General features: G+C 42.8%; 1 protein-coding gene across 4 annotated transcripts in view; it reads left to right on the top strand.

The window, feature by feature from the left end:
* Cbl (Cbl proto-oncogene) overlaps positions 1 to 26571 on the top strand; it is an 83476-nt gene that overhangs the window by 33514 nt on the left and 23391 nt on the right. For all 4 annotated transcript variants that reach the window (XM_087563304.1, NM_001419955.1, XM_087563306.1 and 1 more), the window contains 4 exon segments: positions 19597 to 19743; positions 22681 to 22837; positions 25017 to 25138; positions 25976 to 26113. In XM_087563304.1, coding sequence (XP_087419430.1) covers positions 19597 to 19743; positions 22681 to 22837; positions 25017 to 25138; positions 25976 to 26113 — 564 coding nt within the window.

The raw sequence follows: 26571 nt of genomic DNA, 5'->3' as shown, positions 1-26571 counted from the left end.
TGACAGTTTTAGACTCACATGTAGGAATCAAGTTGTCTGTCTGTACATAACTGCGGCTGCACAGTTAGCCGTTGTTCAGTGGGTTCCTCAGGCTCTCATAGAAAGGGAGGTCCATGCTATGCGCAAACAGATAGTTCTACGTCATTTTCTGCCCAGTTGTGTTACTTCTTTTTCTTGCCTAATTATGCTGACAGGATTTATGTTGGCTGACCCTATGTTGAGTAGAAGTGGCCAGTACATCCTTGTTCCTGGTGTTAGGAGGCACCATTGTAATCTTTCACCTGTCGTGTGTGAGACTGGATTCTCTGAAGTGCCTTTTCTCGGGTAAAGGAAGTTTTCCTTCGCTTTTGGTTTGTTAGTGTTTGTGCTTCATCCTTCCTCGGTTTTCCTTGAGGAACGGGAGAGTTCTAGTGAAGGGAAATGCAGTACGAGGATCTTGATAAAAAACTACTTTGAGGGTTGGGGATTTAGCTCAGTGGTAGAGCGCTTGCAGGCCCTGGGTTCGGTCCCCAGCTCCGGAAAAAAAAAAAACAACAAAAAAAAACTACTTTGAGCTTACACCAAGGTAGATTCACCTTGTGGAATCTCAAGAAGTGTAAGCCTCAGGTACAGCGGATTGTAGGACTGAAATGTCACCAGGGCTCTCAGCTCTCCTTGTATGACTTCTCTCTCAGTGTACATTAGATCCACATTGCAGTAAAATGGAGTTCTCTCTTTTCTCTTTCTTAGGAGCTGCTGCTAGAGCAAGAGGCCCGATTCTCAGTTGTATGATTGCTTTTCTAATGCTGGCTTCTTCCCAAAGAACTTTCTCACCACACTGTGTCAGCAGCACCCTCAGTTACACTTTTAGCTTTGGTGAACTGTAGAGTAATTGATTATGCCTGAATGGAAGCTGAAAGGGGCTGGTTATATAGAGTGTAACTGGATTTTATTTATTGTAGGTTATGATTTTCTATTAAGTTACTTTCCTTTTTATGTTATCAAAATTTTGCTTATCCTATATAATTTGGAACAATTCAGACCTAACTAAAAGCCCATCTGCTAAGAACTCAGTAGAAGACCAAGGTAGTGCTGCTGAGTGCTCTGTGGTAGCCCTGCTCCAGGAACAAGACAGAGCAGGGCTGAGAGGGGCTGGTTGACTGAAGACGCGGTCATTTTTTAGTAATTTGTAAAACAAAGTTTTGTTTTGCTTTTTAAGACAAGGTCTCACTATGTAGACCTCAGTCGGCCTGGACTTCACAGAGACTTGCCTGTCTGCCTCCTGAGTGTTGAGATTAAAGAGTGACACTACATCTGGCTCAAAGCACATTCCTTTTTTTTTTTTTTTTTGGTTCTTTTTTTCCGGAGCTAGGGACCGAACCCAGGGCCTTGCGCTTCCTAGGCAAGCGCTCTACCACTGAGCTAAATCCCCAGCCCCTCAAAGCACATTCCTTAATCCACTATTTCCCTCTGAGGAATGGGGATACTTCACAATCATGTTTGCACACCTATAGTCCTTTCTTAGAACATGTTTCTTCAGAACATGTGCTAAATGCTACTGATAGTGAACTATAGCTCTCTCTGTGTTTAAGAGTTCAGCCTTGGTAAGAAACAATTTCTAGCTATATTGGAACATTTTTCTTGCATTTTGGAGAGGGGCTGGGGACATGCGCCTGTGCCTTTCCAATCACAGAGATGATCATGACCGGCTTTTAGTAGAAGGAACAGAGTGGCAGAATTTGTTGTTTTAAAGGGAGCATAGAGACTTGGATAGGTGTCTGCGTGGGAATAAGTAGAAAGTACAGTGGAAGCCACTGAGGTTTGAAGCAAGGGCAGAACATGTGACCTGGTTGGTATTTACAATGACAGCATCAGTTGCTGACTGTAAAATAGATAAAGGTTTGTGGCAGTGACAGTGGCAGTAATGGAAGTAGACAGGGAAGAGGAAGTTGAAAGAAAAACAGATAAGAAGTGAATTAGAGCTAAAATTAGTAAGACTTGTCAGCAGGTTGGGAGTATAGAAAAAGATGATGGAAGAATTGAAAATGGCTTCTAGTTTCACTAACTCTGACCATGCCATGTTTATTATAGCAGAGAACTCAGGATATAAGTACAGGAAGAAGAAGCAGAGAGTTTCATTTGAGATTTGTTTGTTTATTTTTTGAGACAAGGGTCTCCATGTGTAGCATTGGTTGGCCTAGAATTCACAGAGATCTGCCTGCCTTTGCCTCCCAAGAGCTGGGATTAAAGGCTTACACTATGACATCTGGCCAGATTTGAAATTTTATGAGCCATTTAAAGAGAGGTTAAATAAACAGTTGGCAATGTGCTTGGGATTTGGGACTTGGAGGGAAGACTTAGACTAGAGAAAGAAATTGGGTTCAGGGGGTCTTTAAAGTCATGAGAGCAGACAGTTTTATCTGGAAGAAGGGGAACTAGAGAGAAAGCTCAGTTGGTCAAATTCAGCCCTCACTATCTGTGGAGAAGGCCATGGCTGAGGAGGAGTAGACATCCAGGTCCTAGTCTCACATGGATGAACTAGGCATTGATGGATGAACTAGGTGTTGAGTGCCTTTAATCACAGTACTCAGACACAGAGGCTCTCCTGTGAATTGGAAGCCAGTCTAGGCTACATAGTGACACCTTGTTTCAAAGAAAATAAAATAACAAACAAACAAACCCAAGGAAGGAAGGGGAGGTAAAGGAAAAAGAAATGAAAGATGGATCCCAAGGAACAACATTTGAGGTTGACCACACAGGTTTAAAGTATTTATTTGGACCTATAATCCTAGATAGTGACTTGGCCAGGAAGCTCATGAAAGATGGGTTGTGTGTCACACATAGCCACCTGTTAGGGATGTGTAAGTCAGAACCACAGTGAGGTACTGCTTCATACCCATTAGGATATGTATCATCTGGAATGGAAAGTAATAAATACTGGTGAGGGTGTAGAGATGGGAATCATGCTTCATTAATGGAAAACTGTGCGACCATATAGAAAAGTTTGGCAGTCAGAAGTTGAACAGAGTTAGTATATCATCTACTAACTTTCTCAGACATATATTTCTAAGGGCTGTAAGCAGCAACTTGGTCAGATAGTTTGTATATCCATGTTCATTGCAGCAGTGTTCATGACAAGCAGAAGCGGGACACAGTCCACATTTATCAGTAGATGATGGACTAACTCCAAAGATCTCCTTGTCTCTGCTGGGATTAAAGGTGTGGGGCCCACTGCCTGACTCTCTTTTTTCTTTTTGTTGTCGTTGTTTGTTTGTTTGGGAGGCAGGTGTTTTCTCCATGGCCTGGAACCTCCTGTATAGACTAGACCAGGCTGCTTTCAAACCTCAAGAGATCTGCCTGCCTCCGTCTCCTGAGTGCTGAGGTGGTGTGCACCCGGCAGGCAGCACCTTTCAAACAGCGATTTAAATACTAAAGCCCACAAACTGGGAGATGTTAGAGCATGGTGTGATGGCGTTTTTTTAAGGTCACGTCTGCGGTACACAAGCATACCGAGCAGTGTGTTTGCCACAGGAATGTGCAGTCACGTAACAGTCAAGGTACTTCAGGTTAGAACACAGGCTTGGTGATGCAGGTAGGAGAGACGATGATGACACTCTGCTCCGCTCACCCAAGTGCCAGTGATAGTTTATAAAACCAGAGCACTATAGAGAAGCGAGCAGCGAATGTCAAGTAGAATGTGCAAAGGCTTTCTCTACTCACTTTGCTCTAATTGTGCCAGCTAAGAATTGCTGTGAACCGGTAATGCTTGTGAGGTCTACAACTGCATTTAAATGAGAGTGTGTTAAAGGACCAGCTCAGAAGCTGGTCACAGAAGGCCCTTGCCAGCCAAGAGGTGTACAAGGCCAGCCCTCGAGGTGCTGGGGCTGCCTCGTAGCAGGAGAGTCAGCAGCAGTGCTGCCTACCTTTTCACTTCCATTTGCTATGCACTGAATTGGAAAATTTCTCGGAAAGCTTGAGTCTAGTGTATGAAATTATTAAAGAAATTGAATAAAAAGCTTTCACTGGTGGGTTTTTTTTTTCTTTTTCTGTAAACATTGCCTTTATTCCTTTTACATGCAAACACAGTCCTCCAGCCTAATGCCTAACAAAATGTATCTGGGTGGTTGCAATTTAAGTATTTAGGTGTTATGTTCCTTAACTTGTATCATTGTTGTTTTTAATGATGTTTTCTTTGATTATTTATAGAAAATAATTAGTTAGGTCTTCAGTATTCTCCATTAAGGTGGGCCAGACAATAACGATGCTATTCTTTCCCTCCTGCTCTTTCCTTTTGTGAGCACAACTGAATAGCATCCTAGGAGAGACAGCCTTCCCTTGCTGTGTCTGCTGAGGGTAGCCTTAGTTCTCTCGTCGTTAGCTTTGGCTTAGATAAGGCTAAACAATAACTTTAATTTTAGTCACTGCATTAGGAGTCTGTAGCTTTATCTTCCTGGCGGGACAGCTTCATAGACAGTTTCAGTCCTTTTTACTCAGGAACACAGCGACAGGTTAGAAAGACATGACCCAGAGAGATAAAGTGAAGGCAGTGTAGAGGGAGATCTGGTGCCTAACGGGGAAGCTGGATTGCCTGGATGGGATTCCTCTGCCGAGTACCTGGAGTCTGTTGAGGAAGAACTTTTCCTTCTGGTGCGTCGAGGTGGGGGTGGGGGTGCAGTGGAGCACTGAGGACACACCCTGGATCCTAGTTAGCTAATTGCCAAGCAACATAGACCATTTAATCAGATTCAGCAATTAAGATGAGATAGATGGTGGCTATACAAGGGTAATAATGGGCTGACATGAAGATAACACAAGATGAGGCTGTTTTTCTCTGTAGTCTGTTATTGCAGCAAATTGTATTAGTATGCTTGTAAAGCTAAAGTGTCCATGGGGGCTGGGTTCTAGCTTAGTGGAGAAATGTTTGCCTAGCTTCCATAAAGCCTTAGGTTTGCTCTGTCAGCTGAAAACAAAACAAGTGTGGAAAGATACACATCAGATCAGAAGTTCAAGATCATCTCTGACTGCATAGGGAGTTCCAGGCCATCTTTATCTACAGATAAATTTAAAGCAAACAAAACACTTAAACCTAAGAAACCGTATTCTTGTATAAAACCTAATTTATAATTACATATTTTGTGATACCGATGTATATATTTGTGTGTGTGTGGGCATGCATACTAAAGAGATAATCAGTAGAATCCTTGCCCAGAAAGCATGGAAGATCCGAGTTTGATCTAGCGCTTGCATAAACAGCCAGGTATGGCAGCTCCGGTTTGTGGTCAGTACTAGCGATCCCAGTCTAGCCAAATTGGCAAGTGCAAGGTCCCAGTGAAAGACCCTGTCTCAAACACAAGGTGAACAGCTCCTGGGGAGTAACACCTATTATTGACCTTTGGCCTCTGCACAAATACATTCTCGAACAAAAAATGTGTTTTGACTACTTAACTAGATTAGCGATTAGTAGTCACTTAGATTTACTGGGTTTTAGGCAGTGCTAGAGATATAACCTAAGGCTGCATACATAGACAATCTACACTACCAGGCTACCTCCACTGTGCCGAGATTTTTAAAAAGTTGTATTGATAGATGAAAACAACATTTTCAAAAATGTACTTTATGATTTTTTTCCTGTATGTATATAAATACACTGTATACATAATACCCACAGAGCCCCTGAAAATAATTTTCTTTTGTTTTTTGGGGCAGGGTTTCTGAGTGTAACCACCTCCGGCTGTCCTGGACTCACTTTGTAAGTTAGGCTGACCTCGAACTCATGGAGATCTACCTGCCTCTGCCTCCCAAGGGCTGGGATTTAAAGCCTGTGCCACTATGCCTGACTCTGAGGAGAGCATATTCATGTTTCTTTGTTTCATATACTATGATTATGTAAGTAATAAAATGAATTACTTTTGTACTTATGAACAAACTTCATGCAAGGTAAAAATAGACGTGTGGGGTCTGGAAAGATGGCTTGGTGATGGCGATGTGAGTACTGATTGCTCTTCTAGAGGACCTGGGTTCATTCCCAGTACCCATGTTGTGGCTCACAACCACCTGTAACTCTAGTTTCAGATCTGACACACTTTTCTAGCTTCTCAGGCACCAAGAATTCACATGGTGTACACACACACACACACACACACACACACACACCACACACATATGTAGGCAAAACACCCATATAAAATAAAAATAAATTTTAAAAATTAAAATAAGCTTTTACAGGGACTATTCAGTATAAATTCCTTTGAAAAACTGTCATTAGCAAGGAGGCGGTGATGCGTGCTTTAATCGCAGCACTCCTGAGGCAGAGGCAGGCAGATCTCTGAGTTCCAGGACAGCCAGGGCTTCGTACAGAAACTCTTGTCTTTAAACAAACCAAACCCAACCAAAACCAAAACAAACATAAAAAAACTGTTACTGGTGATGTTTGTGTTTGCGCACATATGTAGAGGTGTGTGTGAAGGATGGTAAATGAGTTAGTAACTGTGTTTAAAAGCATTAGCAGATGGACTCATGAAGCTCCTTCTAGCAGTACCAGCACTCACACATTTTGTCTTTTGCTGTTATCTCATTCCAAGTTTACCTGTGAGTTATTGTCATGTTAGCATCTTTGAGGTCTTTCAGAGAGAGCACCTTTGGATATAGAGTTCTCTATTCCAACACTGGTTCCTATGGGTATATGGTTTCTTCCTTAATTTTTTTTCATGGTTCCATGTGGAGAGGTTTAATGAGAGAAGAAGAGTAGAGGAGAGGAAAGGAGGCCGGCCATGGGCACATGGAGGGCAGGGGTGGGGGATGGTGAGAGAAGGAACAGGGACAGAGGGAAAAAGAGCAGAGAAGCAAGAGCAAGAAAATGGTTTCTTCCTTGTGTTAGTGTCATGTTGTCATGTAATGATCCACCGACATTGAAATTGACTCTTGCCCTGAACCTGGTGTGTGTGTGTGTGTGTGTGTGTGTGTGTGTGTGTGTGTGTGTGTGTGTGTGTAAGAGATGTGATGTGTTTTGGTTGTTATTGTTGTTGTTGTTGTTGTTTTTCCGGAGCTGGGGACCAGACCCAGGGCCTTGCGCTTGCTAGGCAAGTGCTCTGCCACTGAGCTAAATCCCCAACTCCTTGGTTGTTGTTTTTAATGTATTAAATAGCAGTAAAGATGTGGTTTGAGTTCTGGTACCTGATAAGCCCTTTAAAAGTATTGGCTTTTTTTGCTTCCAGCCCTTCCCGGGACCTGAGTTCTGTTTCCAACACCTGTCTGGCTGCTCACAACTATTTTAACTCCAGCACAAGGGTTCCAATGGCTAGTAGTTCTGGTCCTTGTGGGAACCTAACTAAGCACAATGGTGTATACTCTCACACACACAACACTTAAATTAAAAATAAATATAAAAATATATGAACTCTTATCTGGAGAGGTAGCTTAGGAGTGCTTGTGTAGCATGCCAAGAGGTTGTGTCTGTGAGCCCCAGCATGTGGGAAGGTGTAGTTGTTTTGTTGTTGAAAATACCCTCTTTCCAGTTGCGAAACCTCATTTAGGCTCATCTCCTCTCAGTCACGCTTGAGTTCTGCAGTGTCTTATTGTCTGTGTGGCTCGGATACCTTTCATTGGCAGTACTCTACTGAGTCATCTCTGCCTTTGTGATTTCCTCTCTATATGCAGATGACTGTCATTTATAGCTTTGAAGCAGATCTTACTTCCCAGTGTCAGCCGTTAAGGACACCCTACTGCATTTGTGAAATCCCTAATCCTTCAGCTTCCCGACTAGGCTGTGTCATGTGGTATGACTGTATGCCTCATGGCACCTCCCGGCCCCTCCCTGGGCTGCTCGAATGGGGCGTTTCTTCACTTGGACTCCTTTGTAGAGTCCACTCTTTCAAGTCTAGAAAACTTCCTAAGTTATGTAAAATTATAAAGTATATGTGTGGTCCATTACTCAAAATTGATGAAATGGCCTTGATGATGAGAATTGGCTTTGATTCATTCCCCTAGAATTTAGACTGATCTAAAAATTCCACAGTCTTTCCCAATCTTTGGGGACAGAGAAACTTGGTAGCAGAAGTTATTGTCTTCTTGTGCAGGAAACTCATGTGTTTAAATAGAAATTGATGTTTAATGTGTTATGTACTCAGGAGTTAAATAATTAATCATAACTGGATAGACTTTTTACATATTTGATTACATTCTATTAGAACTGTCTCCTGTTGAGTATAATTTGTTTTGTCTCTGTATTTTTATTTTAAGTGTATGCCATTAGTAGCCGTAAAGGTGCTTCCTTGTTTGTCCTTGTGAAAGGAGGTTTTGGAGACTGCTTAACTGTGTTGTTCTTAGTTTATAGAATTAGTCTTAAGGTGGAGGCAGTGATGGTACACACCTTTTAATCCCAGCACCTGGGAGGCAGAGGTAGGTGGAGTTCAAAGCCATTCTAAGTTCCAGGACAGCCAGAGCTACACAGAGAAACCTTGTCTTGAAAAACAAAGAAAGAAAGAAAGAAAGAAAGAGAGAGAGAGAGAGAGAGAGAGAGAGAGAGAGAGAGAGAGAGAGAGAGAGAGAGAGAGAGAAAGAAAGGAAAGGGGGGGGAAGGGAGTGAGGGAAGGAAGGAGGGAGGGAAGGAAGGAAAGAGAGAGAATAGTCTTCAGAAGCTGGTATACAGAAACAGTAACCGATATTGTGGGCCAGTAGGCTTTCAGCTGCAGACAAGTCTTGGTCTCTAAGAGACAACATTAGTATATGACTCTTGAGCTATTTTGTATTGTCTGGCTACACTGAAAAAAAACAAAGTACTAACCTCCAAAATGTGTGTCCATGGTGGCTCTGATTTTTGTGATAGGGTCGTCCTATGCAGCCCATGGTGCTAGTCTCAAATTCATGATTCCTCTCCTACCTTCTGGGATTACTGATGTATACTACCACATCTGGCCTATGCTCTAATTCAAGTGTATAATATTGTTTTAAAGTTTAAGTGAATTTGTTGCAAAAGAATTAGAACAGCTGTCATGAAAAAAAAAAACAATTAAAAGATCAAGAAACTACCACAAGCAGATAAAAAGAACAGTGGCTTATGGTGTCCAGGGTTGGGTGTGGGAAAGTATGACCTGAGAAAAATGTGGGGCTTCAATAAGAGTACCGTTCTAATGCTGCTTTCTTGGGCTGGTTGGTTCATTGGGGGCACTTGTGTTGTAAAAATATAAAAAATAAAAAAAGTGACTTTTACCCCGCTAGGTTCAGCACTGAAGTGCCCCAAGATATCTATATATGCTAGATATCTTGGCAGAAACACATCCCAACTCCTCGGCGGCAGCCCAGTGTCTCCAGCCGCCGCACACTTTCCTACACTCAAACTGTCACATAAAAGAACACACAACACAATAATTTTTGGCCCAATTGGTAAGATATAATTGCTCACCTAAACATACAAAAGCCAGTACCATCCATCCCTTAAGAACATCAATAACAACCTGTAAGTACACAGAGCGGAATCTTAACATCACCTGCCATGCTGTCCCACCACGGCTGCTCTCCCTGGTCCTCTTCTCTTCTTTTCTGTTCTAGTCTCCTCTTCCTTCAAACTTTTCTCCTGCCCGTCCTTCCTTCTCCTCCAATGACAGGCCCCTCACCTGTATTTTACAAATTAGCAATTAGACTACTATGGTGTAGTCTAATTGAAAATGGTAAAGTAGGGTAGGATAGAGCCATGAAAAGTCTAAAGATGTTATAGTTTGTTCAGAAGATAAGAGTAGATATTAAATATGAATGAGTGACTTTTCTCTTTCCTACCCAAGGAGGTGGGATCTGAGAACCTTGAAGAACAGGCAGAGTTCCATAACCATAGTCATTAGAAGGGAAAATATGTGTCATAGTAGAGATGCCCATCTTGAATCACACAGATCAGCTCCGACCCTTACTGACAGGCTCATGGAAGGACGAGGGCGTGGCTCGGTGGTAGAGTAATTTCATGTACAAGCCTTAGGTTAGTTAGATCTCTAGCATTAAAGGGGAGAAGTTGACCGTGAAGAGATACAGGTACTGTTTGTTGATGCACTACTACCATGAAGGGCACAGGGCTTGGAAAGTAGAGGATATTTTGGGAGAACATTGAGTATTGTTTAGAAAGGTGAATTAGGATATGATCATGAGTATTTTTTGTTGGCTCTTAGCCAGAGTTGCATGTGACAGGAATAAAGGATCTATTTTAAGATTCATTTGGGAGCTGAAGCAACGGCTCAGTGGTTAAGAACACAAGAACACTTGCTGCTCTTGGGTAGAAACTAAATTCAGTTCCCATAATCCACATGTCAACTACCAGCTATCTGTGACTCCAGTTCCAAGGGATCCTGCTCCTCCTCCTGGCCTACTCAGGCACTGCATGTACATGGTACATACACATGCATACAGGTAAAACATTCATATACATAAAATAAAAATAACTAACTCTGCTGGAGCATTAGCTCAGTTGTGGCGGACTTGCCCACACATACATGGTTGATTCAGTAGAAGTATAAAGTGTGAAGTTGGAGATTCATGCGGGCTGCTGCCTTCTCTCCTTGGTGATTTAAGTTAGTGTTTCCTTAAACTACTGTCACCATATAACGGGAGTGGAAATGTCACACAAATTGGACCATGTGTATGGTATTGTATAAACTTTTTTGTTTTTATTTTCAAGACAGAATTTTTCTATGTAGCCCTGGCTGTCCTAGAACTCACTCTGTTGAGCAGGCTTGCCTGGAACTCAGAGATCCATCTGCTTCTGCTGAGTGCTGAGATTAAAGGAATGTACCACCATGCCCAGCTGATGTGATATATACTTGATGGGGGAAAAAATCATTGATTTTTTTTAGATATTTATTGAAAATCCCTTTCATATTTTATATTCATATGTGTTTCTCTGTATGTATGGGTTTGGATATGGTTTTGCTGTATAATTCATACTGGCTGCTTTTGATGTAGCGATCTTCCTGTTTTAACAAGTGCTGGGATATAACAGATGTGTGCCATGACTCCAGGCTCTCTCTTTTAAAAGAACAACTTTAGTAGATAAGAGTTAGCAGTACTTCATTGACTTCCTGTTGAAAGAAGTTTCGTGGTATCTATTTTTAAAGTTGGTTAGTGCGTGCTGAGCAGAGGATGCTGTTACTGCGTTGTGACTGTTTTCTCAGTATGTTCTTAACTGAGCATTCTTGGATGACACTAGTGTTGCGTGGGCCATGTGCTTGCCACAACTGTTGTGGAGGGATTAGAGGACAACTTTTGGAAGTCAGGTGTTTCCACTGTGTGACCCTGGGTTTGGTATCAAATGTCTTTATCTGCCGAGTCGTCTTTCTGGCTCCAATATCAAAGGGTTTTTAGATAATTTTGTAATTATATTTTTGTATAGAAAACTTAGCAGTTTACATTTAAATTTTACCCAGTTTAGTGAAGAGTTTTTTTAGCCTTTGCCCTTTTCAGCTTGGCAATGTGAGCCACAGACTTAGGACCTAGGATGGTGCCTGTCTAGTGGCAGTGGTTCTCATCTGATCTGTCATTGTAATTGGACCTAATAGCTTTCACCGTTGCCTTCCAAGTTAACCTGTGTGAGGGCAACAGTGGTGCACGTCTTCCTGTGGACCAGGCGCCCAGCCTGGTCTTTCCCTTGATGATGCAGTAGAGGATCCCCATCTTTCGACACAGGGCAGACAGGAAAACAACCAGCTCAATGGGCAATCATCACCAGCTGAGCCTTCTTGTTCTCCACCTTGGTTGACCCCTGCTCGGAGGACAGGCGGTCTCTTAGTTGGGACGTCTCCTTTGTCAGCAGCTTTCTTCTCCTGCTTTGTCTCTGGCCTGCACTTGTGGGTGAGCTTAAGCAGCTGAGTAGCTGTTTGCCTGTCCAGGGCCTGGGGAAACTGGTTAATGGCAGGAGTACTTTGAGCTCCTTATAGAGAATGGCTCTTTGCCACTTCAGCCATTTGACGAAGCGCATGAGTTCTCTTTTGGGTTGTTTGTCCTGTCCAATGCTGAAGTTCTTGGGCTTTTTCTTAAACAAAGGACTGACCACCATTTTGGTCTCCTGTTTCTTGATGACGGCAGAGGACAGAGCCACCTTCTTTCCCTTGGCCTTCTTTTCCTTTGGGCATCTTGCTCGACTGGAGGAGAGAGCCAGATTTTTGTTCTTTTATTAGAGGTCACTTTTCTTCTATCTTTTAAAAATATACTTATTTTAATTTTGAGTATTTTACCAGCATGCACCTAAGTGAACCACATGTATCCAGCCCCCATGGAGGCGAGAACAAGTTGTTGGGTGCCCTGGAGTTAGGGTCATAGGTGATTGGTAGCTACTATGTGGAGCAGCAAGCACTTACGAGCCCGGGACTCACCTGTGGTGGACTAGGCTATCCTTGAGAGATCTACTTGCCTTCGCCTTATGTGTGTTGAGTTAAAAGCACAAAGCTGGCTAATTTACTGCTTTTTAAATTTAATTTCTTAAAAGTACATTTTATTTATTTGTTTTTGATGTGTCTGTTAGTACTATGATGTGAGTGTTGGTCAAGGGACAGTCTTCTGGAGTAGATTCTCTCCCTATGTGGGTCTCAGGAGTTGAACTCAGGACATCAGGCTTACCAGCCCAAACTACTGTTTTTTTTTTGGTTCTTTTTTTCGGAGCTGGGGACCGAACCCAGGGCCTTGTGCTTCCTAGGTAAGCGCTCTACCACTGAGCTAAATCCCCAGCCCCCCAAACTACTGTTTTTAAATTTAACGTTTTTCTTTTCTTTTTAAAAAAATTGTGGGCCGGAGAGATTGCTCGGCAGTTAAGAGCACAGACTGCTCTTTCACATGTCCTCCTGAGTTCAACTCCTAGAAATTACATGGTGGCTCCCAACCATCTACAGTGGGATCCGATGCCCTCTTCTGTGTGTCTTAAGACAACTACAGTGTACTCATATATAATTGTGTACACAACATAAAATGAATAAAAATAATGTTGCCTGTGCTCTGGACTGTCACTGCCACCCTACCCAGCCTGCCCTTTGTTGGCGGTGAGTGGCACAGAGTCAAGAGAGAAATGCTGCAGCAGCTCCTTCAGTACCCTCCACCTGCGCCCCCACTGGTCCTGAGAAAGCATCTCTTTGTTTGCACCAGCAATCCTTGGTCTCTCAGGCAGTCCTCAGTTAGGTCCTCCTGCAGGAGAGGTTTTTGCAGCTGCCTGCCCCCAGCATTTGCATAGAGGAAGCCCTGCCATTCCTGGTACATATCCACCCTTTGGTTTTTAGATTTTGACCGCCCAGTGGGAGTCAGGGAGCCATTGCCTTAACATTGCTGACCCCACCTCAAGGGATTCCCAGGATACTAGACAGTGCCTGTCTTCAGGATCTTTCCTGTCATTGACCTCCAGCCCTCAAAGAGATCTCACTCTGGAGGCACGTCACACAGGAGGAGATGAGGAACAGCCTGCATGGTGGTCTCACAGGTCTCTGCCATCCAAGCTTTGATCACTTCCTTAGGGGAGCAGAATTGGGATTTTTTGGAGAGCACCTGAAAGGTCATCTCCTTATTTATGGAGTGCTGCCTGAAGATACGCTGTGCAAGACATTTAAAATAATTTTTAGTATGACAATTCTTCCCATCATAGTATAAGTGGCTATCCATGAGAGGTCAAACAGCCTCTTAATATTGTCTCACACTTTTCCCAAGAATCCGGTTTCTAGAGGGGAGCACAGATACCTTGATCCCATTGAAGTTGGCTATGTTCTCCCTTAACAGCACAGAATAGTTAAGGAATTTGTCTGACCTTTAAGATACTGAGCCAACTGTTGTTGGGCTTCAGTGGTATTCTGTACCTGGTAAGGGGTTTGGCAGATTGTGTGAAACCTGAGGTCCCTAACAAAGGCCAGCTCTTCTGCCAGTAAGTCAATCTGTTGTAAAATGTGAATGGCTTGATAAAGCTGTTAGTTTTGTACCTCCTGTCTCTGTAGCACCTCAGCTGACTTAGAGACTACAGCATTGACAGTCTTCAGTATAGTGGCTGTCTGGGTGAAGGCACCAGCAGCTATTGTCACCCCAGCAGTGTCTGCAATGATGGCAGCTGTGAAGCTAAAATCCCTCTTTCCCTGGTGTAGGGGTTGTGAGTGAGTTTGGGCCATGAGAGTGCCAGCATGAAAGTGGGTGGTGTTTACCACAGGCATCCAAATGGCAGCTGGTTCCCTCGTCAGGACGACTGTTGCTGAACACCCCATCCAGCAGGCAGTCAAAAGACATTTCTTATTAAAGCAGTTAAGGCTGTCTCTGACAATGGAGGTATTGGTGACCAGAAAGAAAAAGGGAGGTCGAACACAAACTGGGGTGGCTTTCCAGCCAACCTTGCGCCAATGGTCATATTCATGGGGGTTGCCCCAGTCCACATTTTTGCCCACCGGTTTATGTGGAAATATGTCCCATTAAAGAGATGGTCATGGCAACTGAGGAACGGAACTCAAGTGAGCTTCAGCCAAGATAGAAGTAACTGAGGTGGAGACAACTCTGAGTCTGTCTTCCAGGGACAGCAGCTCTGGCTTTACCTGTGAGCAGTTCCAGGAGCTAAAAACCACTTCAAAACAGACCCCCAACCCTGACGGGCCTTGACTGATGCACTCAGCCTGGCAAAAGGACACTTCGGGATTTGGTTCCTTTGTCGAAGGCATGAGATGGAGCTAAAGCAGTTAGTTGTCTGAGGCCCACACATCTGAGCTGGAGTCAAGGGTCTCACCTTGTTGGAAGCTATGGGTCAAAGTTTAGCCCAAGAGTTAGTTTAATGTACCTCTGGCACAAGGATTGGGAAAGGTACTCCAAACCCATAGATTCTACCAAACAGAACCGTGAGGGGTCCTCCCAGAATGACCCTGGACTCCCCTAAGCTTTGGAAGCCTTGAAGAATCTCACTCTCTACTGAGTACCAAAGCAGAGTACCAAGATGGCATGTCACAGGATATCTGACTCCCTAGGTTCTTTTTGTTAATGTTTTTTCAACTTCTTTGTTGGGACAGGGGGCTGTTGGGTTTTATGTCTATTGATGGTACATTAATAATAAACCTAGCTATTCCCAAGGCAGGGGGAAGGGAAGAGATGACCACCTTTTAGGAGAGTAAGGGGTCCTTATTTACTCTTACACAGTAAGTGCTTTCTCCTCTGTACTCTGTCTCCCAGTCCCAGATCATCATTTCTTTTCTTTTCCTTTTTTTTTTTTTAAGATTTATTTATTTATTATATGTAAGTACACTGTAACTGTCTTCAGACACACCAGAAGAGGGCATCCGATCTCATTACAGATGGTTGTGAGCCATCATGTGGTTGCTGGGAATTGAACTCAGGACCTCTGGAAGAGCAGTCAGAGCTCTTAACCGCTGAGCCATCTCTCCAGCCCCAGATCATCATTTCTTGATGTAGGTCCTCAGACATACAAGTATAAGCACTGGTGGTCTTTTGTGTTTCTTCAGTCTTAGGAAATTAAAGTGCTTAAGTTCAGATTACTTTCTCACTTTCAACTTAAATGGGACAGTATATATCCACACTTTTATAGATGGGAGTATTTGTGCTTCCTTTGATCACATCTGATGTCAGACCCACCCAGGTTAAGTGACTGCCCGGGGGCACTGCACATTAATAGGACAGGAACTACATTTCCACCCTGGTCTTGACTGCTGCTATAAATGTGACTGAGCATCTGTCATTTGGAAATGTATCACTATCAAAGGAGTTTCGCAGAATGGCCACCTTGACTCTTGGTCACCGTCCTGCTTTCACTGCTTAGAGATCATTGCAGTGCTTCCTGTGGAAGATCTTCATCTCTTATACTCGCCTCTCCGCCATCTTTTTCTTCTTGTAATTTACAGAATTTCTGAGGCATGAGGCATTTTACTAAGGGAGAAGAGCGTTACTACTTACCTTTTTTTAAGTGGGCAGGCTCTCACCGTGGCAGGCCTTGAATTCAGAGATCTGCTTGCCTCTGCCTATACACAATGTATTTCTTTGTTGTTGTTGGAGTTTGGGGGCAGGATTCAGGACAGGGTTTCTCTGTGCAGTCCTGGCTGTCCTGGAGCTCTCTGTAGACCATGCTGGCCTCAAACTCAAGAGATCCACACACCACTGCCTCCCAAATGCTGGGATTAAAGGCGTGCATGCTGGCCCACACAGATACTTTTTTTCTCTCATTGTGGTCTTCTCTGAAGAGTGTCTATTCTTAGCACTCTCCACTCTGCTCCTTTGAGACACTTTACACTAAGCCTGGAGTGAGATGGTGACCAGTACACTTTGTCTCTGCTCTACCCACGACACTAGTGTTAGTTAGCTTTCTGTACCATCATGTCCAACTTTTTTACATGGGATCTGGGGATTTGAACTGAGGTCCTCATGCTTAAAAGACAGTTGTTTTTAACCTGCTGAACCATCTCCCCAACCCCATATTTTTTACTTTCAACGATCAAATAGGAACTATAATTACCCAGTTAATCTTTTAATGTACTTTTGTTTTATTAGCAATATTCCCTATTAGATGAAATTAAACACAATATAATTGCTACTTCAGACCTAAGGCAGGCAGACTAGAAATAATGTTGGGTTTTTTGTTTGTTTGTTTGGATTTTGGTTGTTGTTTAATTTTATTTTTTGTTTTGGGCAGGTTCTTTCTTTATAGCTTTGGTTGGCCCAGAACTTGCTACATAGATCAGACTGGCCTCTAATTTGAGCTCTGTGAGAGGCAGTCAGTCTCTGCCTCCCTAGTGCTGAGACAGATTAATCTTGACTTTTAGAAGAAGTCTTATCTTAGCATGTTAGGTGTGTAATCACAGCATTTGGGAGGCTTAGGCTTAAGGGGTGCTGTGTATTTAAGACCTGCCTGGGGCTGGAGAGATGGCTCAGTGGTTAAGAGCACTGATTGTTCTTCCTGAGGTCCTGAGTTCAATTCCCAGCAACCACATGGTGGCTCACAACCATCTGTAATGAGAGCTGATGTCCTCTTCTGGTGTGTCTGAATAAATTTAAAAAAACCAAAAACCTGCCTGGGTGGTGCCCTACACCTTTAATCCCAGGCAGAGGCAGGTAGATCTCTTTGAGTTCAAGGACAGCCTGGTCTGCATAGTGAGTTCCAGGATAGCCAGGGCTAATGTCTCAAACAAAACAAAAGACCGGGTTCTGATACATAGTGAATGCCTGACCAACCAGTCAGGAAAGACCTTCCTTGTCTCACAACCACTACCCTGCCCTGCAAAAAGGACTGGTCCTGGGCTGGTGTGTAGTCAGCAGCAGGATGCTCCCTGCAGGTACAAGGCCCTGGGTAGATCCTTAGCACAGACAAAGCAAAACTGATCCTGCACTCAGAATCAGCAGTTGATCTGGGGAAATTGTGAGAAGTGAAGAGAGGGGATGGGCGAGTTAAAGGCTGTAGAGTCAGTGTGCAGTTCCTTAGATGTGGATGATTAGAGCTACAAGTGGCCCCTCTTGCAGCCATCGAGTTTACAAAGGACAGTTCCGTCTTCAGCGTATTGCAAAAGGTGAGGTGGTTGTGTTCTCTGTTGGTCTGAAGAATGCTAGAGTGTGGGAACTGATAACCTCTGACAGGACTTTGACAAGTACTGCCTACCTAGCCGTGCGCCCAGATCAGCTGTCATGCTTCATTGCTCTGTTTCCGTGTTAGATTCTGCTAAAAATAACTGAACCACAAGTCCAAAACCTTAAAGTGTGATTGGGCAAAATTCCAGATCAGAACGCTTACAAAGCTCTGACCCATGGGTTTTAGAGACTTACTGTTTCCTCTTGAGAGGTATGATTGTGGTGTATATGTGGTGATTTGAAGAAACGTCTGCTGGCTTGGGGAGAGGGGCTGCATTTTTGAGTAGGAAAATGTCTTAAATTGATTTTAAGTATATTAGTCAGCACTTTGAACTGATCTTCAGGGAGCTGGTGCCATTGCATCCGTGGGGTCGATAGTTTTTCTCCTTTTGTGGTTGCTTCATAGATTTATAAAAGCTTCCTGTCCGCTATTATTTTGGTTTGCATTTGTTTCTCATTCTACACAGTACTATACCTGGTAGATTTTTAGTGAAAAAATAATTTAGAGAGCAGAAGATGTCCACAAGATGAGTCTCTATGTTGCCTCAGGTTTAGCTTGAACGTCACCATTTAGAGAGGCCTTTGAGGCCTACCACCTCTGTTGAACAGCCTATACATAATTTTTAAAAAATAAAAATGAGGGGTTGGGGTTTTAGCTCAGTGGTAGAGCGCTTGCCTAGCAAGTGCAAGGCCCTGGGTTCAGTCCCCAGATCCGAAAAAAATAAAAAATAAAAATGAAATTGGTCATGATAGCACATACCTTTAATTCTAGCTCTGGAGGGAGAGGGAAGCAGTAACGTCTGCCTGGTCAACAGAACAAGTTCCAGGACATGCAGGGCTACACAGAGGAACCCTGTCTCAAGAAATTTTTGTTTAAATTTAATAAAAATGAAATTTTTTAGAAAGATAAGTTTGGAGATGCATAGGACTAAAGTAGCAAAGAATTTGTATTAGAATAATAACACAATTCAAGGGGGATTGACAACATATTGTCTTCAGACTTAACAGAGCAGATGGGAGAGTAAGGAAGTGGAAGAAGCCAAAACGTTTGGATCTTGTTGGACATAAGAGATGCATGCCATCATTAAACCCAGAAGAGGGGCAGGAAGAAAGAGCAGTCGGAGAAGAAACATTAATCTGATGGCTTTTTTTTCTTACAAGTGTTGCTGTTGCTGGAGAAGTAAGATGAACAGTTAAAAAGCTATCAAACCCTAAATAAGGGATTTGTAGGGCATGCAGATATTTTGTTTTGCAAAGATTGTGTGTGTGTGCGCGCACACCAGTGCCAGCAGAGGCTAGAGACGTTGGGTTCCCCTGAAGCTGGAATTAACAGGTGTTTGTAAGCTGTCAGGTGCGGGTGTTGGGATTCAGACTCTTGGCGTGTGCTCCTAATCTCTTAACTGTTCCAGCCCTCTTGAAGGTAGTTTTTTCAAAGTCTTGCTATTACTAAGAAAGAGAAGAGACTGTAGAGAATGAGAAAGAGCAGAAAGGAAATATTTGGGAGTATCTCAGAGGGTTTGGACAATTTCCACAAGGTTTGGTTTAGTGAATATTATATATTTGTTAGGTCTGTAGATTTAAATAGTTGTTATTGAATGAATTACCTAATAAATACATTTTTTAATCTAAAACATGTTTCCTGATTTTGTGGTCGTGGCTGTGCAAAGTTTTTACGTTTGCTTGGTACGTCCTCTGTCACCCTAAAAGCCAACCTGTCCCTCTTAGCTTAAGCTCAGATAGTTGACTGTGGGGCTCCTTCTTATTCACTGCATGACATTTATTTGAATGGAAAGAGGTAAGAGACATTATTTTCATCTTTCATTTGTTGCTGGAGCAAAATAATTCTTGAAGCCCTCCCTGCTTTACATAAAGAGCAGTAGCTATTGTCAAAAACATGTTTCTCCCTCTCCTGGTTTGGAGTATTTCTGAGTATTATTGACCAGAAATTATTGACCAAAATAAATTTATTTTCATGTTCATGTTAGGTTACTTTGTATGGTGAATTGAGAGCACTAAAGAAATAGCAGTAATTTCACATTTTAATTATTGTACTTTGATCATTTGTAGGCGAAACCTAACCAAGTTATCCCTGATCTTCAGCCACATGCTGGCAGAACTGAAAGGCATCTTTCCAAGCGGACTCTTCCAAGGAGACACTTTTCGGATCACTAAAGCAGACGCTGCAGAGTTCTGGAGAAAAGCTTTTGGGGAAAAGTAAGTCTGTGGATGATGATATTCTAGGAGATAGTCATTCAGAGCTTTAAATTAGGAACTATTGGAAACACAGTGGGTCAGCTGGACAGCTCAGCAGGTAAACTGCACAAACCTCACATCTGAGGTTGATCCCCGGAGCCCGTGTAAAGACGGAAGGAGAGAGCTGACTCCACACAGTTGGCTCTGATAAGTGCATGTGCACCGTGGCACTTGCAGTCTGCCCTCACACATAAATACACACTACAACAGCACCAATATCTTTTTTAATTATTATTTTTGTATTATTATTGGTTGTTATTATTCAAGACAGGGTTTCTCTGTGTAACAGCTCAGGCTGTCTCAACTGGATTTATAGACCAGGCTGGCCTCGAACTCACAGAAATTCAACTCTGCTCTCAAATGCTAGGATTAAAGGCATGCACCACCACACCCAGTTAATATATAAATGAATGAATGCATGCATGCATGCCAGGGATGGTGGTGCATGACTGTGATCCCTGTATTTGGGAGGTGAAGGTGGGAAGATAAGGATTAACCAACCTCAGCAACATGAGACCCCCCTCCCAGAAAATACATAAATAAAAAAATTTAAAACACAGGAAAGCTTCTAGGCGGTGGTGTGCACACCTTTAACCTCAGCACTCAGGATGTGGAAGCAGTCTACAGAGTGAGGTCCAGGACAGCCAGGCTACACAGTCTCAGAAAACCGTAAGAACAAAGCAGAGAGTGGCCAGCCGTTGGAGAAGGTGTGTAGTGTTTGCTCCCTAGCTTTGCTAGGGACACTTGTTTGTTTGTCCTGTCTCTTTGAGCCAAAGTTTCTCTGTGTAGCCTTGACTTTCCTGGAACTTGCTCCGTAGACCAGTCTGGCTTTAAACTCAGAGACTTGCCTGCCTCTGCCTCCGGAGTGCAGAGATCAAAATGGGAGCTGCAATGTGTGTCACAGTGTGTCACACAGTATGCCCTCTTGTTCATACATCTTTCCTGGCAAGTGTTCATTGGTCTGGTTTAAGGCCTCCAGTCTCTGTTCCACTATTAACGCTGAGTACCGCTACTCCTCTCGGCTATCCTTGGCTGTCCTAGTGCTGCCCTCTGGTGTGGAGATCCTGCAGCTCTGGATAGACAGGAATGGGCCCCTTCACAGGCTCCAGCAGTTCATAGGTGGGGTGGATGTTGAGGTGGGCATCTCAAAGCCCCGAGCATGAGTGGTAGCTGAGTTGGTCGAGCCTTCAGCTTCCCTGCACACATGTACAGCACTAGGGGCTAGCTCCTTCAGTGATGCAGCCAGGGGCGAGGGTCAGGGCCAGCTCTACTGAGCTACTCAGGTGACATACAGGGCCCACTTCCCTGAGTGCTGCAGTTGAGGAGTGGGGATGGGGGGCCAGCCTCTTCCAAACTTATGCCTAATTTTTAACTATTTGTATGTGTATTTATTTATACCCGTGAATGCAGGGTCCACAAAGGCCAGAAAAAGTGTCAGATTTCTTGGAGCTATAGTTACAAGTGGTTGGTTGTGAGTTGCTAGATGTGGTTGCCATGAATTGAACTTGAACTTGTGTCTTAGGGAAGAGTAGTAGCTGATATTAACACTGAACAACCTCTCTGACCCTAAATTTTCAAATTATTTGCTATTGCAAACAGTGAGCATTGTCATAATTTTTTTTTCTTTTTTTTTTCTTTTTTTTTTTTTTTTGGTTCTTTTTTTCGGAGCTGGGGACCGAACCCAGGGCCTTGCGCTTCCTAGGTAAGCGCTCTGCCACTGAGCTAAATCCCCAGCCCCGTCATAATTATTTTTGTAAGCTAGATTCTCTTCTTAATTACATAGCTAAGAATGTTACTGGTAAGTTTTCAGTTTTGCCTACTCCCCCCTACGCCCCCCCACTAAGTATTGCCTAATTGCTTTGTATACATTTATATCCCTCGTTTTTGTTGTTTTGCAAGACAGGGTTTCTCTGTGTGTAGTCCTGGCTTGTCCTGGAACTTGCTCTGTAGATGGGGCTGGCCTGGAACTCAGATTTGCCTGCTTCTGCCTCCCTAGTGCTGGTAAGAGTTGGTAATGGTTTTGTACAGCACTTGCCTAGAATTCAGGCCCTGAGTTCAGTCTCTAGCAATTAAAAAAAAAAATGCTACTAATAAAAACAAGTTAATGCTTAGCAAGGCATGGTAGTTCACACCTATAATTCCAACACCTGAGAAGCAGAGACAGGAGGATGTTTGAGACCAGGCAGTAACGCAAAATTTCCTGACCAGCTTTCCCCCCCCAAAACATAAACAAACACAAATCCCACTAATGTTTGAGCTAAAATTATGGATTATACTGCTTGTCTCACGCATAAGGCCCTGGTTCAATTCCTAGCACCACAAAAATAAAATTAAAAGTCTATTATACAAAATAAGGAGTGATGTGGTTTTCAAAGCTCAGTTAAAGCGAGGTAGGATGGCACACCTTATCTAACACTTGGGAGGTAGGAACAGGTGGATCTTTCTGACTTCCAGGCTAGCCCAGTCCACATAGAAAGTCCTCTTCTAAGAAAAATTTAGTGTAGTGGTCTGCACCTTTCCTCTCAGCATGTTGAAACTGAGGAGGATGGCAAGTTAAGACTGACTAGGTCTCCATGGTAAAACCGTGTCAAAATAAGGTATGACCTCATCTTCGTCTATGCTTCTAGGGTAGAACAAATGCTGTAGGAAGATGAGAAAGGGATCAATATGTGATATTTTTGGCCAGAGAATTGTATAAAGCCATCTCTGTTACTCATTAGGAAGTTAACAAACACCCTTTACTTCCTTCTTTCTGTTCTTAGTCTAAATATAACTTGGCTTCTGTGAAAGAATTGCTGTTACTATTGGGAGCTTAATGTGTCTTACTTACTGTTATTTAATGATAGTAGTGTCTGCAGTTGCCTGTTCTCACCGTGTCTTCTCACCCATCCCTCCCAGGACGATAGTCCCTTGGAAGAGCTTTCGACAGGCCCTGCATGAAGTGCATCCCATCAGTTCTGGGCTGGAGGCCATGGCTTTGAAGTCCACTATTGATCTGACCTGCAATGATTATATTTCTGTTTTTGAATTTGATATTTTTACACGGCTGTTTCAGGTATGATTCTAAAGTCATTGACTAACCTGCTGCTATTTTTCTGAGGAGAAAGCTCTTTTTAAAAAAAGATAAAAGGGTTGGGGATTTAGCTCAGTGGTAGAGCACTTGCCTAGCAAGCAGAAGGCCCTGGGTTCGGTCCTCAGCTCCGGAGGGGGAAAAAAAAAAGATAAAAGTTTTGTATATGGTGGCCTGCAATTAAAATCCTACCACCTAGGGAGTTGAAGCAGGAAGATTGCTGAGTTCAAGGCCAGCCTGGGCTATAGAGTGAGTTAGAGGCAAGATAACAGCACCTGCTGCTCTTTCAGAGGACCCTGGTTCAGTTCCCATGGTGACTGTAACTCTAATTCTAGGTGATACAATGCCCTGTTGTGGCCTATGGGCATCCTACATACATGTACTACGCATACATACTTGCAGGCAAAATACTCCTATACATACAATAAATTATATATATATAAAATATATATATATCATAACTCGCTAGACATGATGGCACATTTCCTATAATAGCAGTACATGGGAAGCTGAGGTAAGAGAATAAAAGGTCTTGGCTGGCCTGAACCACAAGGTAAGTTCCAAGCCTAGCCAGATGTGTGTGGGTGCGTGTACACACAGGCACGCACGCACAGTAAGATGTCTCAAACAAAACAGAATTTTAAATGGCTATATTTATTATCTTCTCGTGTCTTTTTGGTTGTTCTTGAATGTTCTTTCACGTTATTTTAATGTCACAGAACTGTCAGAAAGGGATATAGTTTATCCCTTTGGGGTAGGCAGATAGTAGCAGAAATAATAGTCTATTAAGAACAAGGAGGGCTTGGGGATTTAGCTCAGTGGTAGAGCGCTTGCCTAGGAAGCGCAAGGCCCTGGGTTTAGGTCCCCAGCTCCGGAAAAAAGAACCAAAAAAAAAGAACAAGGAAAGGGGGAGGAGAATTAGAGACCGCAGTTGGGATGTAATACATAAGAGAAAAATAAATAAAAAATGTAAAAAAAGATAAATGAAAATATAGATGATCAAAAGTTTAATGCTGGGCTGGAGAGATGGCTCAGTAGTTAAGAGCACTGACTGCTCTTCCAGTGGTCCTGAGTTCAGTTCCCAGCAACCACATGGTGGCTTACAGCCATCTGTAATCCGATCTGATGCCTTCTGGTGTGTCTGAAGACAGCTACAGTGTACTCACATATATAAAATAAAATAAATAAATCAAAAAAAGTTTAATGCCAATTAAGAGAAATCATCTCTACCTTGAATATTTAAATTTATGTACTGATCCTTTTTTTGAGGATCAAAATCCTTGAGAAGGTGCTATGTATTAAGAAGCCTGTGCCCATATTCTCCTGGATAAAACCCTTATGTAAACACAGATGTCATCCAATTTGAGAAATGCTTTTTAAAAAGAAGAAAAGAGGGTTGGGGACTTAGCTCAGTGGTAGAGCGCTTGCCTAGGAAGTGCAAGGCCCTGGGTTCAGTCCCCAGCTCCGAAAAAAAGAACCAAAAAAAAAAAAAAAAGAAAAGAAAAGAAAGACAGGGAAGGCATTCCCAAGAGTGGAAGTGAGCCTGAAAGCTGGGGAAGGTCCTGGGCTCAAAAGCCTATTTTAATACTTTTATTCCTTTGGTGTGTGTTACCAACTTGTTTTTCCGTTGTTCAACTCTTTCTCTGTTTTGTTTTCTTTTTGGAAACAAAATCGTATGTAGCCCAGGATAGACTTGAACTTCTGATCCATCTGTTTCTGCCTCCAGAGTGTTGGGATTCCGATATGTACCACCATACTTGGCTCTCTGTTCCATTCTAGATCATTAACCCTAAAATGCATTGATACTTCAATGTATGTATGTGTGTCAGCTTGAATAAACGTTCATTAAGGGTTTAATAATTGCATCTATAGACCCTATTCTGTTTTTCTGGGTCTTATCATTATCTGACCTTAATACTAGTTAGAGTTGCTGAGCAAATTGTTTTGTGTGTCATCTTCTCCCTATACAAGGCAGTTTGTATTCTTAACTCTCAAAGTTTCTACTCTCTCAAATAGATTTGTCTTCCCATAGGATAACAATAGACAATTGGGACAAGCCTGAATTTATAATGGAGAGTTGAGGTTTTTCTTTGTTTTTTATTGTTCTAAAGGATAGTAGTATGTCTGAGCCAAATGGTCTGTGATTGATGTTTTCTTTCTTTAGCCCTGGTCCTCTTTGCTCAGAAATTGGAACAGCCTTGCTGTAACTCACCCTGGCTACATGGCTTTCCTGACGTATGATGAAGTGAAAGCTCGGCTCCAGAAGTTCATCCACAAACCCGGCAGGTCAGTGCCTTGATGCAGAGGGGTTCGTTGTCCTGACTGACTCTCATGGCCCCTCTGATGTTGAAGCAACATCATCTTATTGGTTCCCGGTGGCCCAGATTTAGTGATAGATAGGATTGATGTCTGCCAGGGGGTTTGACTGAGTCACATCCTGTGATTTAGGAGATTTTTTTAAGCCCATTTAGAACGGGGCTGTGCTGGTTGTTAGGAGTCAGTGTGTAGGAGGTTGGAAGGCTGAAACAGGGAGATGGTTTGAGACCACCCTGAGATATGTCTATCCCTAAAAAAATAGAACACAGAGGGTTATGTCTTTTGCTTCTGTTCTGGAATCATTAGAGAGGTTGATTTTTTTTTTTTTTTTTTTTTTTAAAGATCTACCCATTTATTATATATAAGTACACTGTAGCTGTCTTCAGATACACCAGAAGAGGGCATCAGAACTCTTTACAGATGGTTGTGAGCCACCATGTGGTTGCTGGGAATTGAACCCATGACCTCTGGAAGAGCAGTCGGGTGCTCCCAACCGCTGAGCCATCTCTCCAGCCCGAGGTTGATGTTTTTTAAGGTTGGAGATTGAACTCAAGCCTGTAAGCATGCTGAGTATTCATTCTCCCCTAAGCTGTGGCCAGGCCCTTGAAAAGTTATTTAATCTCTTTTCAAGTTAGCGTACAAAGAAATGAGTTTCATTATTACATTTCCATTCATTGTTTTTTTTCATAGTCATCCTTTCCCCCCATGGGAGTTATTCTTAATGGTCTTTTTTGATTTTTGTCTCTATCTTGCCTTCTGTCGAATACCAGCATGTATATTGAAACTTCTGGTCATCTCTGTTCTCAGTTACATCTTTCGGCTGAGCTGTACTCGTTTGGGTCAGTGGGCTATTGGGTACGTTACAGCTGATGGGAACATCCTGCAGACAATCCCACACAATAAACCGCTCTTCCAAGCACTGATTGATGGCTTCAGGGAAGGCTTGTGAGTATCACTGCTTTCTGTCTCCTCAGAATCTAGGAACTGGAGGACTTCACTACCTCTTCGTTAATGGCTTCTGTTGCATGTTTCCTCTGGAGGCTGAAATGTTAGGAATATATTAACATCCCTCCTTGCTTTGGCCTTGAGAGTGAAGCAGCTTTGCTCGTTTAAGGGGGTTCTCTAAGTATGAGATTGGCTTTCTTTGTTGTTTAGTTATTACCACAAATAAACTTTACCTCTTTTTCCAAATAACTTAGTCTTAAAGCCAAATTAGAATTAAAAACTCTGCAAGGATCAGGACATTCTTCAGCTGCTTATTTAAGTAGTCAATAAGGGAGTAATTAGATGTTTCAATGGCAGCAGACCTTGATGGCCTTCAACCTAGTTTTAGTTTGGTTCAGCAGTTTTTCTTCAGGCCTTGGGCTTTTGTGATGCATGCTAATTTGTATGGCTACGTTCTC

This window comes from Rattus norvegicus, chromosome 8, assembly GCF_021556685.1.
Source record: "Rattus norvegicus strain SHRSP/BbbUtx chromosome 8, alternate assembly SHRSP_T2T, whole genome shotgun sequence".
NCBI classification, from domain to species: domain Eukaryota; kingdom Metazoa; phylum Chordata; class Mammalia; order Rodentia; family Muridae; genus Rattus; species Rattus norvegicus.
This window is presented reverse-complemented; position numbering and strand designations above follow the sequence as displayed.